Genomic DNA, 14427 nt, shown 5'->3' on the forward strand with positions numbered 1-14427 from the left:
GGGAGTGGAGATGGCCACTTCCTACCTGGCTTCTCTCTCCAGCCACCCACCCCGGGGGTTTTTCCTTTTTAAAGTTGCAAAAATTAAGACTGCAATCCGAGGGGCTCTAATGCATTTCCATTGAACTCAATGGGATTGATTTACTGGGTAAGCAGGCAAAAGAGTTGAGGGCAGTCTTATGCAACGTTCTGCTTTGGTGTCCAGTAGCAAGAGAAGCAAATCCCAGTCCCTGTTGTCCGAGGGGGAGTTGTCCCCGCTTCAAACAACCAATAAGCGGTAGGAGGGGGTACAACATGGGGGGTTGGGGATAACAACATGTGTGAGTGAGCCTCAACGGATCTCCCCAACACGCTACAACAGACATGTAAGTTTACAAGTTTTCATATGCTGTGTAAGCGCTATGTAAGCACTACATAAGTGAAATGAGATAATTCAAGGGTAAACCAGAACAAAAGCGTAGGTGGGATGAGGCTCTATGTGTTTGGTAAGAGAATTTTTTCACTTTCGGAGTTTGGAACGGTACAACAGAGGTTTACTTCAATTTGACCTCTCCCCCTATCCACTCCCTGGAGTATGTCATCAACCAGGGTGACCTAGGCTATTTCTGTCCCATACTCATGCCAGAAACCTGGTTAGAAAGGATCAGGGACCAGTTTCATCCAAAATGGCTTGGAGTCGTGAGGCACCACATGCCCCAGTGCCTTGGCCATGGCTGGGGGTGCTTGGGGGGAGGGCACCCACAGGCCAAGCAAGGGCAGTTCCAGCAACTGGAGCTGTCTGGGGAGACGTGGGCTCCAGGCAGGTCGACCAGACACTCAAGAGGGCAGTGTCCGGATCTACACTACTGCTTTAAAGCGCTTTATAACAGTTTTGACAACTGTTGGGGCCCAGGACACACGCCATATACAGTTGTCAGAACTGTTATAAAGCACTTTAAAGCAGTCGTGTAGATGTGAGGCGATATGATTTGGGGTGGCCCAAAAGCTACTGTGGGATCTATAGTTTGAGTTCCGTGTTTGCCATTGTAATCTGGCCATTGTCCTCTGTGTTCATCTCGGCTTAACGTGTCTTTTGCAAAAATGAGCCTCATTCTTGGAGGTCATTCTTGTTTTCCTGTAAGGGGACCGTCTCTTGACCACAGACGTATTTGATACGGGTAGCCCTGAGCTTAGCTTGGGCTGCAGGGTCCGCTACCCCGAAGTGCTCATTCGCGTTCCTGGCTGAGCTGTCTTCCGCAAGGGAGGCACCGGGAACCAGTCGCCAACTTCAGCCCCCTGCAGCGGTCCTCGGGCCCCGCCCCTCCCGGCCACCGGTGAAGAAGCCCGCAAGAAAGGCCCCGAAAGGCGGGTCCGCGTCACCTGCCGACCGGTCTCGCGTCGCCGGAGGCGGGGCAGAGACGCGGCAGGCTCCTCCTCCGCCCTCCGCTCTCTTCCCCTCTACCCGGGGCCCGCGCTGGGCTGGGACTTCGGCCGGGACCGAGGCGGGAGCAGCCGCGCCGCGCTCCAAGCAGGTGAGCTCCTGGCGGCGGCGGCGGCGGCGGCTTCCAGCGCCCACCAGCAAGCCCCTTGCCAGCGGGCAGGCGGGAAGAGCTCCCGGGCTGCCCCGGCCGGACTTCGCGGCTGCCTCCGCCGCTGGCAAGCAAGCAGCCGCCCAGAGCGCCCGGCCGCCGCGAGGAGAGCCGCGACCCCAGCGGCGTGGGCGCGCCCTCCCTCCGGCCGCAGCCGTCCCCGGCTGCCTCCTCGGCCAGGCGGCGCAGCAGCGGGCCGCGCGCTCCCGAAGCCGGGGGCCGGGGGTGTCGCTCGTGCGCGTCCTCCAGGGCGGCGGCGGCGGCGGCGGCGGCGGCGAGGAAAGGGCGGCGGGCCGGCCGGCCGGCCGGCGCGGAGCTCCTCCCTCGGCGTCTCGCCGCCTGACAAGGGGTGGCGGGGAGGTTGGGGAGGCTGCGAGCGGGACGCGGGGACGGAGCCGCGCTCGCCCGTGCCTGGGGGCTGGAGCGGGCAAGCCCCGCGCGCCTTCCGACGCGTCTGCCCCAGAGGGGACCGGCCCGTTTCCGTGGCGCTTCACGGAGCAGCGAGGGCCGCATCGAGGAGGCCGCGCCTGCCCCCGGCAGCCTGCAGGCGGCATTCCTAGAGCCTGGCGAGGCCGCGGGGCTCCGGCAACGTGACGAATATGGGCAAGCTGGGAAGCTGGGCCGGGGGGAGGGGAGGGGAGAACTGCCGCCCCCTCCCCCACCCTGTGAAAAGGGCTCGACCTTTGGAGGCTTGTTCGAGGTGGCAAAGCGTGTCGGTCAGGTCAAGAATTCTGGGTCCACTGGGAAGCAGCTGCGTGGGCTGTGTGTCTGGTCAATCTTTTACTGCCCGGAGTGGGTCAAAGGCGGATACTTGGGGGGGGAGGGGGGGTGCAGGAGGACCGGAGCCTTGCGGGGCCTTTTGCTGCCACTCAAAAGCGCTTCCGAAGGAGGGCGGCTCCCTCTCATTTCTTTTGCTAACTATTGCTGTGCTGCGGACTCAGCCCCTGCGGGTGCCCCACGTGTTCCACATTGCCGTGTTTGCGTGTAAGGGAAGCAGGGGGGCTTGCTGGGGAGGGGACAGCAGGCCTAGCGGCTTTCTGCTTCTGTGGCACTGCGCACCTCCTGCGGGTCTTTCTCCTGTTGACGGAGCAGCTCCCGACTGTTCCTGCCTGGGCCATGAGACCCCCTCCCCAAAAAGCCCCAGCTGCTGGGATTTCGCCCCTGCTTGGCCTTTGGGGAAGAGGTAATAATAAGGATGAACTTTGGCCATAGCTAGACCTAAGGTTTATCATCCAGGGGTCAGACCTGTTCATCTAGGTGACACACAGGGGATCCAGTGCTCAGGCAGGGGCGAACCCTGGATTATCCCAGGATAAACCTTAGGTCTAGCTGTGGCCTTTGTACTGAAACAATCTATAATAAGGAACAATGTGCATCTCCGCCTAAATTACCTGCCGGCTTCTTGGAAGTCAGCGCTCGGTCAGCGCAGATGGATCTTCAGACCTCCCATAATGCAATGGATCGAGGACCTAATAACATGATCAACTTTTGAACGGGTGTTTTATAGACACAACTTGCAAGTGGATAAAAATGTGGATATCTGGTCCACTTTGCTTGAAACCTTTGTATAACTCCCCCCTCCCCCCCCCCCTTTTTAAATGAATGGTACATGTGATGGGAAATGACGATTATCTTATATATGTAATGTATGGGGGGGTTCGGTTTCACAATGTATTTTCTGTTCTGTTTTGTTGATAGTTACAATAAAAAGAAAAAAGAAAAAAAACCTCCTTTACTTAGATTTTTGCTTTAATCACCTATATCTGGCAAAAAATTCTGTGCAAGTAGAGAATCAGGAGGTATTGTGCCGCTTGCTCTGTTGGGCTCTACCCACGCCCTGCTGTGGTCTTGGCATTTCTGGGTTGGAAGATGTGGGATCACACTGCTTGCTTCCAACATCACACAGCTCCAGCTACTGAGGAATTCCATTCGTGGGGACATGCAAAAATGGGGGGGGACCCCACAGGTGCTTCTGCTTTACACTTTGCAGATCTCAGTGCCCACCACTTAGAACAGAATGTGGCCTTTGGGAGAAGCCTGTGGCCCTTGAGGATCTCAACTTCCTTGATAAATGAAAGCAACCTTCCAGCCATCATATGAATCAGTCCCACCAACATCCCAGGCATGCCTGATGGGTACACAGGAGAGGGCCTTCTCGGTGGCTGCTCCAAGGCTCTGGAACTCCCTTCCCAGGGAGGCTAGGTCGGCTCCCTCTGTGCTACAGTCTCGGAAGCAGGCGGAAACTTTTTAGTTTCAGCAGGCTTTTGGAACTATACTGGACCTATATTAAAAGGATTCCCCCTTTTAATCTGTTACAGGGTTTTTTTAAAAAAAATATTAACATGTTTTTAACTTTACTGTAGGTTTAATTCTATTTTACCTTTTATAATTTATATTTCTATGTTTTAATTGTACATGTTTTAATCTTGTAAACCACCTTGAGTCCCAGTACTGGGGAAAAGGCAGGATTATTATTATTATTATTATTATTATTATTATTTATTATTATTATTATTAATTTATATAGCACCATCAATGTACATGGTGCTGTACAGAGTAAAACAGTAAATAGCAAGACCCTGCCGCATAGGCTTACATTCTAATAAAATCATAATAAAACAATAAGGAGGGGAAGAGAATGCAAACAGGCACAGGGTAGGGTAAACAGGCACTGGGTAGGGTAAAACTAACAGTATAAAGTCAGAACAAAATCAAGTTTTAAAAGGATATAAATAATAATAATAAGGAGAAGAATGATGCAAGTCTCTTACCGGCCTTGCAACCGGAGCATGGCCTTCACGTGCCGGGCCTCCTCGGGGTTGGGCCCTTGACCCTTCCCACAGGGGTCTCTGCCTGTTCTGCACACACAGAGGCCCCATCTGTCTTGCTTCTCCTGGCCCTCAATGAAATAGTCCATTAAGAGGATTGCTGTCAAGGCCACTTCTGCCAGTTCTCTCTCTGTGGAGTGTGGGCTGAATGCCGCTTCTCTCTTGCCACCTGAGGCCGAGGGGGAGGGGGGTGTCTGTGGGTAGAGTGCAGCCCCACTTTTGGAGAGGGCGGGGTTTGCCAGCCCATCACTGTGCATCATTGCTATCCCCTTCTCTCTCTGCCGTCAGACCCTCCTGCAACATGGCATCAGGAAAGCTGCGCGTGGCCGTGATTGGGGCAGGGGCTGCTGGCCTGTGCGCCGCCCGGCACCTGCTTGCCTCCCCTGACGTGTTTGCTCCTCCTGTGGTGTTTGAGGCCTCTGACCGCCTGGGAGGCACCTGGGTTTACACCGAGGAGAGCGGGGAAGACGCCGAGGGATGGCCCATCCACTCCAGCATGTACCATAACCTCAGGTAGGCACTACCACGTGGGGCGCCCCTGCCCCTGAGAGGGCCTGTGTGCAAGCCACGGCAGTGGGTCTGCTCTAAGCCTGCGGGGAGGCCCCGGTGCACTTCTCTTTTGAGTGGGAGGGGAGAGCAGAGCTCCTTGAGGGGTTTCTCTTGGCCCAGGACCAACCTGCCCAAAGAAGTGATGGCCTTTCCGGATTTCCCCTTCAACCCTTCGCTGCCCTCGTTTCTGCACCACTCAGATGTGCTAAACTACCTGGAGAGCTATGCAGAGCACTCTGGCATCCAGGACCATGTTCAGGTGAGAGGCAGGGTGGGGAGGTGGGGTGGGCAGCTTGGAAGCATGACATGGTGGCGGGTAGAGGCACGTACATTGCCTTGAGGATTGGGGCCAGGCTCTGTGTGGCTCAGGGCCTCTTCTCAGTTTTATGTAAAGAGTGCCTCTGAGCATGTGCAGAGTACATTTTTCTTGCCACGGAAGAACCGCAATCAGTACACCAAGATCCAGGCTTGGGGAGGGGAGGGCCATCTTCCAGGCAGCCAGCGTATCCAAAGGGGTGCACGGCAGACCCCCTTTAAGCTGCCATGGCCTCTTCGGAGCTGGGTGGAAGAGGCTTTCCCTGCACAGGCACCTCTTGGGCCTGTGTGGCTCCTGGCACTCACCTGTTCTTCTCCCTGTTCCCCCCCCCCAAGTTCCAATGGCAGGTGGATAAGGTCAGGCCTGGGTGGAAGGGCACAAGCAGCCCCAGCGGCTGGGATGTCACAGCCAAACCGCGGGGGCCTGAATCAGCGCAGCACGTTACGGAGCACTTTGATGCCGTCATGGTTTGCACTGGGTGAGTCCTGCTTGCTCACGGATGGGGGCAGAGCTGGGCACCATGTTCCTGGCTTCCAGCTTAGATGTGCACAGTACCAGGGCCAGGAGGGGGAGGAGAGGGGGCAGAGGACCATCCACAGGATGCCAATTTCCCACACACACACACTTGTATGAAGGGAAGGCTGGGTGTGTTCCATGATGCTTTTGTGAAGCAAAGGGGGAGAGGGCTATGGTGCTGGCCTGCCCCTCCCCTCCCGCTGATTCCTTGACGGTCTTGTTTCTGCAGCCATTATGCCAGCCCATTTGTCCCCGCCATCCCTGGTCTGGACAGTTTCCAAGGTAAGGCCAAGATCCCCCCACTCTGAGAATGTAAGAGGAGGCTTCTAGCAAAGGGGGAGTGTCTGCATGGCCTCCTGTTTCCTACTGTGGCCAGTCAGCCCACCAGATGCCTCTCCTGGCCTCCCCAGGCAGGCCAGGAGAGCCATCATGCTGACCTTCTCATGGATGCTCCCAGGTGGCCGCCCCACTGGATGGCAGGTGTCTTTTATCACTCTCACATCTAAAAGCCGGTGACATGCCCCTGGCTCTCCTAAATGCCAGGAGCCAGCGCCGTAACTTGGCAGGAGCCGAGACTGCCTCTTCATTCCGTCATGTGTGAAGCAGGACTTTCATTTCTTTGTCCTGAATCTTGTGCCAGTCATTCTGGTTCCTGACTTGGAGCTAAGCAGAAGCAGGGAAGAGCAGCTGGCCCAGCTCAAGTAGGAGCTATAAAAGTAAGCCAGATTCCCAGGGAGCGAGCGAGCTAACAGGAAGAGCAAACAGGAGTTTGACAGGGGGAGTGTAGGGGAAGAGGAGACCAAGGAAAGGGGAAGAAGAGAAGCCTCAAGGAAACCCAGGAGGCTGCCAATTCAAAGAGGCCGTGTGCTTGCCATGTGCTCCTGAGTGCTGAGTGAGAGGTTGGTGTCTATAGTTGCTGCAGGAGCTGAAGGGGGAGTGGCCTGATTGTCAGTTGGACTCAGCAATCAGTGCCTAATTGCTGTTGATTGTTGTTGATTGTTGTTGGCACTTCAGTGACCTCATTCTGGTTCCTGACTTGGAGCTAAGCAGAAGCAGGGAAGAGCAGCTGGCCCAGCTCAAGTAGGAGCTATAAAAGTAAGCCAGATTCCCAGGGAGCGAGCGAACAGGAAGAGCAAACAGGAGTTTGACAGGGGGAGTTCGGCAGGGGAGGTCAAGGGGGAGGCCTCTAAAAAATAAATAAAATAATAATAAAAACATAAAATAAAAATAAAAAAGAGGTGGGGGGGGGAAGAAAAACATAAAGAGAAAAAAACCCCACAAAACCACCACCAAACAAAAGCATAAAAAACCCCAAAAGATTACTTTCCCTTAAGACATCCTCATATAGTTGTGTACCTTCAGAGAGGACACAACAAAGCAAAGGCAATTCTACTATAATCAAAAAGGAAAAAAACCAAAGCAGAAATCGACAATATGGATGGAAAGGAGTCCCTAGAGGTGGTGACCTGCAAAGGGTGTGCAATGTTCGTGTTTCTGCCTGAGCTCAACATGGCGTATAGCTGCAACAAGTGCAAGCTGGTGGCACTTTTGGAAGAAAAAGTGAGAGGACTTGAGCAGCGAGTGTCCACCCTCCAAGGAATAAGAGAAGTCGAGGAGTTCTTAGACCGAACGGTGGAACTGCAACAGCAACAAGAAGCACATGAGATTGAAGAACAACAGCCAGCTGAAGCGGAAGTAGAGGATGCTGAGGGGAGGAAAGCCAATGAAGAGGAAACTCCCTGGAAAAGAGTGACAGTTAGGAGCAGAAGAATTAGAAGGCATTCTGCACCGGTGGAGCCATTGGAGTTAAGCAACCGCTTTCAGCTTCTGGAGAATGAGACTGAAGGACAGTTTGCAGAGGAGGAAGTACAGGAGACACCATGCAACAGTGACCAAGAGACAGAAGGTAGGTCAACCAAGAAGAAGAGAAGAGTAGTCGTTGTGGGAGACTCCCTGCTGCGTGGGATTGAAACCCAAGTATGTCGTGAAGACCCATGGACTCGCCAGGTGTGCTGTCTCCCTGGAGCACAGATTAGAGATGTGACTGAAGGGTTACCGAAGCTCATAAAGCCCACGGACACATACCCCTTTCTTCTCATCCATGTGGGAACAAATGATGTCGCCAAGCAGAGCTACGAAGAAATCATTTCAGACTTTGAAGTTCTGGGAAGGAAACTGAAGAACTTTGGGGCCCAGGTAGTTTTCTCATCCATCCTCCCGGTTCTTGGAAGAGAATTAGAAAGGGAAAGAAAAATACTCCGGATGAACGACTGGCTTCGAAGGTGGTGCCGTCGTGAGAGTTTTGGATTCTGGGACCACGGGCTACGCTACTTGGAACATGGACTGCTGGCAAGGGATGGGTTGCACCTCACAAGGGCTGGAAAGAATGAGTTCGGCCACAGCATGAAGAACTTCATCAGGAGGGCTTTAAACTGAATCTTACGGGGGTCGGAGACGTAAATTTTGAGGCAACAATGGATGAAGGCCAATGCACCACAGTACAGAGAACAGCTCCAACAGTGTCCCAAAATAGTGTCTGCAACAAGGTAGGAACAAAGCCAGACTATAAAACACATGGTCTTCGATGTCTATATACTAATGCCCAGAGCATGGGAAACAAACAGAATGAACTTGAACTCTTATTACATGAAGGCAAATACGACTTGATAGGTATAACTGAAACTTGGTGGGATGATTCCCATGACTGGAATATAGCAATTGAAGGATATAACTTGTTCAAAAAGAACAGAAGAAATAGAAAGAGAGGTGGAGTTGCACTATATATTAAAAATACCTATCCCTGCACAGAAATACAGGCAGATGAGATTGGGAGCCCCGTCGAGAGCGTCTGGATTAAAATAAATGGGGCTAGGAATAAAAAGAATATGATAATCGGAGTCTACTACCGACCACCCAATCAAGGAGAAGACGAGGACGAAACTTTTGAGAAACAAATTACCAGTGTTTCAAGGAAGTGTGATGTAGTAGTGATGGGGGACTTCAATTACCCTGATATCTGTTGGGAGACCATTACTGCCAAAAGCGGCCCTTCCAAGAAATTCCTGACATGTATGGGTGATAACTTTCTCCTACAGAAAGTGGTGGAAGGAACTAGAGGATCGGCAATCCTTGACTTGTTATTGACCAATAGGGATGACTTAGTGGATAAAGTGGCAGTTACAGGAACTCTGGGGGAAAGTGACCACATCATACTTGAATTCTTGATTATGAAGGAGACAAAAGTCGAGCGTAGCCATAGACGTACTCTGGATTTTAGGAAAGCTGATTTTAATAAACTCAGAACTATAATAAGTAAGGTCCCATGGCAAGGGAGCCTAAAGAGAAAAGGAGTGCAGGATGGGTGGGAGTATCTAAAAAATGAAATTTTAAAGGCACAGTTACAAACAATTCCAACAAGGAGAAAAGATAGCAGACAACAGAGGAAACCAATGTGGCTCCACAAAAAGCTTATTGATGAACTGAAAACAAAAAGGGATACATATAGGAAGTGGAAGGAAGGCCAGGCTACAAAAGAAGAGTACAGACAAGTGGCGCAGAAGTGCCGAAATGGCGTCAGGAAGGCTAAAGCTGTGAATGAGCTGAGATTAGCGAGGGATGCTAAAAGCAATAAAAAGGCTTTCTTCAGATACGTGAGTAGTAAAAGACAGAGGAAAGAAATGGTGGTTCAACTGCTTAATGAGGATGGCAAATTGATAACAGACGACAAAGAAAAGGCTGAAGTGCTCAATTCCTACTTTGCCTCGGTCTTCTCCCAAAAGCGGGTCTATGACCCCCCCTGGAAAAAGTGAAGCAGAAGTTGAAGGGGCAGGATTGCAGTTTGAGATTGATAAACAAATGGTCAAAGAACACCTAATTTCCTTGAATGAGTTCAAATCTCCAGGGCCCGATGAACTGCATCCAAGAGTAATGAAGGAGCTAGCGGAAGAACTCTCAGAACCTTTGTCTATTATCTTTGCAAAATCATGGAAGACGGGTGAGGTGCCGGACGACTGGAGGAGGGCTAACGTTGTCCCTATCTTCAAAAAGGGCAAAAAGGAGGAACCTGGGAACTACAGACCAGTCAGTCTGACATCCATCCCTGGGAAAATTCTGGAGCAGATTATAAAGAAGTCAATCTGTAAACACCTTGAAATCAATGCAGTGATTACTAGAAGCCAACATGGATTTGTCAGGAACAAATCCTGTCAGACTAATTTGATCTCATTTTTTGATAGGATAACCTCCCTTGTGGACTGTGGGAATGCTGTGGATGTCATATATCTTGACTTCAGCAAAGCTTTTGACAAAGTACCACATGACATTCTGATTAACAAACTAGCTAAAAGTGGGCTAGATGGAACAGCTATTAGGTGGATCCACAGTTGGCTACAGAATCGGACTCAAAGAGTACTTATCAATGGAACCTTCTCAAACTGGGGAGAGGCAACGAGTGGGGTGCCGCAGGGCTCAGTCCTGGGCCCAGTGCTCTTCAACATTTTTATGAAGGATTTGGACGAGGAGGTGCAGGGAACGCTGATCAAATTTGCAGATGACACAAAATTGGGTGGGATAGCTAATACCCTGGAAGACAGAAACAAACTTCAAAGTGATCTTGATAGGCTGGAGTGCTGGGCTGAAAACAACAGAATGAAATTTAATAGGGATAAATGCCAAGTTCTACATTTAGGGAATAGAAACCAAATGCACAGTTACAAGATGGGGGACACTTGGCTCAGCAATACTACAAATGAGAAGAATCTTGGAATTGTTGTAGATCACAAGCTGAATATGAGCCAACAGTGCGATATGGCTGCAAGAAAGGCCAATGCTATTTTGGGCTGCATTAATAGAAGTATAGCTTCCAAATCACGTGAGGTACTGGTTCCTCTCTATTCGGCCCTGGTTAGGCCTCATCTAGAGTATTGCGTCCAGTTCTGGGCTCCACAATTCAAGAAGGACGCAGACAAGCTGGAGCGTGTCATCCTGATCAACCAGGATGATCAGAGGTCTAGAAACAAAGCCCTATGAAGAGAGACTGAAAGAACTGGGCATGTTTAGCCTGGAGAAGAGAAGATTGAGGGGAGACATGATAGCACTCTTCAAATACTTAAAAGGTTGTCACACAGAGGAGGGCCAGGATCTCTTCTCGATCCTCCCAGAGTGCAGGACACGGAATAACGGGCTCAAGTTAAAGGAAGCCAGATTCCGGATGGACATCAGGAAAAACTTCCTGACTGTTAGAGCAGTGCGACAATGGAATCAGTTGCCTGGTGAGTTTGTGGGCTCTCCCACACTAGAGGCCTTCAAGAGGCAGCTGGACAACCATCTGTCTGGGATGCTTTAGGGTGGATTCCTGCATTGACCAGGGGGTTGGACTCGATGGCCTTGTAGGCCCCTTCCAACTCTGCTATTCTATGATTCTATGATATGATTCTATGAGTATTGTGGATGACTCTTCAGTTGTAGTGTCCGATGGGAGAGAAAGAGAGAGAGACTCTCAGCATCAACGGCTACCACGTCTTCCCTCCTCCATAGTTCCCTCTGTCCAAGAGAGTGCAGGGTTTCAGCTTCCTAGGAGTCAAGAGCCCGGGGTCACCTCACCCAGACTCCACAAGAAGTGAAGAAATAAACAGGTTCCCTCCCACCCAAGGGCAAAGGCAGCTGATGCCTCCACCCCGTTGTCTAAATCACCACTCAAGGGCTGCCTTCTATCACCCACCCCCCATGTCCTCCTGGGGGCTCTCTACATATTCAAAGCCCTGCAGTAGCAGCGAAGCAGAGCGGAGTTATATGACGCAGCCACAGATTTGCAGCCACTACAAGGCTTTTCTCCGAAGCTGCACTGTTAAAGAGTCGGGCAATTGCCTCGACTTTTTCATTGGGAGCGAGGCCACGCCAGCTATTCCACCATCCAACCTGGCTCTGTAGTCAATTTGGGAGGCCTTCCAGACAGAAGTTGACTGGCAATTGGTTGCAGAAAGCCAGGGCGGGGGCGGCTCTAGTACCTGGATGACCGCTGGAAATGCCGCACTCCCTCCTGGCACGGGGATTACCCAATGCCACCACACAGGAGCGAAACCGCAGGGTTCAGGAGGAATGTGGCTCCAATGCAGCACCGTGGCAGCAGGGCGCTGGAGGCATGTGTCCCTGTGTCCAGGCTCTTGTGATGCCTCTATGATCCCATCTCTCCAGCCCTGGACTCTAAAAGGAGGGACGAACAGGAGCTGATGCTATTAGGTGCCATCCCTGAGCTTCCTTGCAAGCAAGCCAGCAAGCGAGCTGTTGCAAGGGCGCCTTCTCCCTAGCAGTGGCCGTACAGTCCCAAGGGGGCTTCTGGTGTCTTAGGCCTCAGAGGGGAGGGGGGTCATTAGGGAGAGGCTTGGCACCTCTCCAGCTGCCTAGATGAGCAGGGAGGCCTTGCTGGCTGCTGGGTCTCCTGCTGCCTTCCTGGGAACACATTGAGGCTGGCCTGGAGCTGCTGCCGTGGCACGTGACCTGTGGCAGGGCCTTCTGAGGAGCAGGACTGTTTGCTGGGCGTTCAGAGCTTTGCAAAGGTAACGCAGGGCAGTAGCCAGAGCGGGAGCAGCACCAGAGGGAGGTGGGTTACCGTCCAGGCCGGGAGGGACGGCTCTTTGGAAGGAATGCCCGGTGCACGGAGAGGGAGTGGGCCGCTGCTCTCCTCAGCCACCTCTTGCTGACCCCCCCTTTTCCATCTCCAGGCCTCCTCCTGCACAGCCACAATTACCGCCACCCCGAGCCCTTTGCTGGCCTGTCTGTGGTGCTAGTGGGCGCTGGCGCGTCGGGGGTCGACCTGGCCCTGCAGCTGCTCCCCGTGGCCGCTCGCGTGGTGCTGAGCCACCAGGGGTCGCCTGTGCGTGGGCTGCCTGAGGAGGTGGTGCAGGTGCCGCCGCTCTCGAAGGTGACTCAGAAGGCCGTGGTGTGCAGGGACGGCTCAGCGCTGCTGGCGGAGGCCTTGGTCCTCTGCACCGGCTACCGGTACCACTTCCCCTTCCTGGCCTTGGCCCAGCTGGGCTTGCAGGAGACGGACTATGGGGTGGGCCCCCTCTACCGGCACTTGCTGCCACCGCAGCACCCTTCGCTCTTCTTCATCGGGCTCTGCCAACAGATCTGCCCCTTCCCCCACTTCCACTGCCAGGTGCTCTTTGCGCTCGCCGTGCTGGCCGGGCGCTGCCCTTTGCCCTCCACAGCCGCCATGGAGGCTGACGCCCAGGCCCAGCTGGAGCAGCACAGGAGCCGCGGGGGGCTGGCCCGGCACTTCCTGCGGCTCCAGGCCCAGCAGTGGAGCTACGCAGATGAGCTGGCCCACCAGGCGGACTTCCCCCCTCTGCCCCCAGCCATCAGAGAGATCTACGAAGCCGTGCGTGCCAGCCGTGCCCGGGACGTGGCCACTTACCGGGACAGGAACTATCAGCTGCAGGGACCCAATACCTGGTCGTTTGTGTAGGACTCTGCCAGGGGCTGGGCGGAGGATGGAGATGCAGAGTGAGGCCTTCAGCCCCCAAAGTGGGGGGGGGCACCTCCGCTTACATGGGTTCCCTCTGAAGACCAGTTCCAGCTATACTGGCAGTAGAACAGAACTACTGGCTGAGGGAGGGAGGGAGGACACAGCAACGTCCCTCCCCACCCCCCAGCAGCATGGAGTTTTTTTTTCTCAGAGCTTTTGTGGGTGAGGATTTGAAGCAACTCAGAAGTGGATGGGGAGGATCTCTTTTTCAAGGGGAGAGAGCAAGCGGGGTCCAGGGGCTTCCTCTCTGTGTGTGGATTTGGACTGGGATCCCCCCAGTCCTCTCCGACCAGTGCAACACGCTGCCTTTGCCTGCACCACTGTGCCACCATTGCTGCTTGTGGCAGCTCAGCCAAGCCTACTCCCTGTCCCATCTGGAACAAAGAGACGTCCTGCTGGGTCAGACCAGAATCCCATCTGCTTCAGCCACACGCAGACCCTGCACAAGCAAAGCAAGGCAGCCTCAGCTCCCCCAGCCCTTGCCCCCCCCTGAACCATTCAGAGGTATGCCGCTGCCCCTGAATGTGGAGGCTTGACTGCCTTAAAGTCACCCTAGCCAGGGACTGTCTCACCCACATCTTGTGGTGGCCGGCTCCATCAGGGACTGAAGCACTGTGTGAAGGGGGGGCTTCCTTTTGGCCTGGATCTGTCAGCAACCAATTTCACTGGGTGACCCAGCCTGAGTTCTCATATGCCTGAGTTCTCATATTACAATACGAGGAGGAGGAGGAGGAGGAGGAGTCTTGTCAACCCCAGTCTCTAGTTCAGTCTACTCGAGGAGAGGGGCAGCCATAGGACCCGGGTGCTGTGCGGGTCGCGTGTGCCTCCAACAAGGGCATCAAAAACTGCTGCTTGTAATGTTCTGCTGTAGAAATAGAGGAACAAAGATGAGATACACATGCAACTGAATTTATTCATATCTTAATCCACTCATAGCCCAAAAGGATTTAGGGCAGATACAGAGTATTCTTAAGGAGGAAGCTTTTCACTAGAGATTTCTACTGCCCAGAATTTTCATGGTATTTGATCAAGACTCCCCCCCCCCTCGCCATCCCACTTCTGTCTTCCCTGTGGGGGAGGGCGTGGGGATAAAGGCAGACAGCATCCAGGGAAAGGGGTGACCCAG

The 14427-nt window shown here is 53.2% G+C and overlaps 1 protein-coding gene across 1 annotated transcript; it reads left to right on the top strand.

Annotated features, from left to right (window-relative positions):
- The first annotated feature begins 1481 nt into the window (after positions 1-1481).
- Positions 1482-14009, top strand: LOC134397201 (uncharacterized). Its single transcript, XM_063123653.1, has 6 exons — positions 1482-1510; positions 4684-4908; positions 5065-5203; positions 5596-5738; positions 6006-6058; positions 12496-14009. The coding sequence occupies exons 2-6, from the start codon at positions 4697-4699 to the stop codon at positions 13239-13241; spliced, it is 1293 nt and encodes a 430-aa protein (XP_062979723.1). The 5' UTR covers positions 1482-1510; positions 4684-4696; the 3' UTR covers positions 13242-14009.
- The last annotated feature ends 418 nt before the right edge of the window (positions 14010-14427 follow it).

The sequence above is a fragment of the Elgaria multicarinata genome, chromosome 4 (assembly GCF_023053635.1).
Source record: "Elgaria multicarinata webbii isolate HBS135686 ecotype San Diego chromosome 4, rElgMul1.1.pri, whole genome shotgun sequence".
In the NCBI taxonomy this organism is placed as follows: domain Eukaryota; kingdom Metazoa; phylum Chordata; class Lepidosauria; order Squamata; family Anguidae; genus Elgaria; species Elgaria multicarinata.

Coding starts and splice junctions, on each gene's coding strand:
- LOC134397201 (XM_063123653.1), top strand. CDS start 4,697: ATGGCATCAGGAAAGCTGCGCGTGGCCGTGATTGGGGCAGGGGCTGCT. Junction 5,204..5,595: donor GCATCCAGGACCATGTTCAG/GTGAGAGGCAGG, acceptor CCCCCCCCCAAG/TTCCAATGGCAGGTGGATAA. Junction 6,059..12,495: donor TGGTCTGGACAGTTTCCAAG/GTAAGGCCAAGA, acceptor TTCCATCTCCAG/GCCTCCTCCTGCACAGCCAC.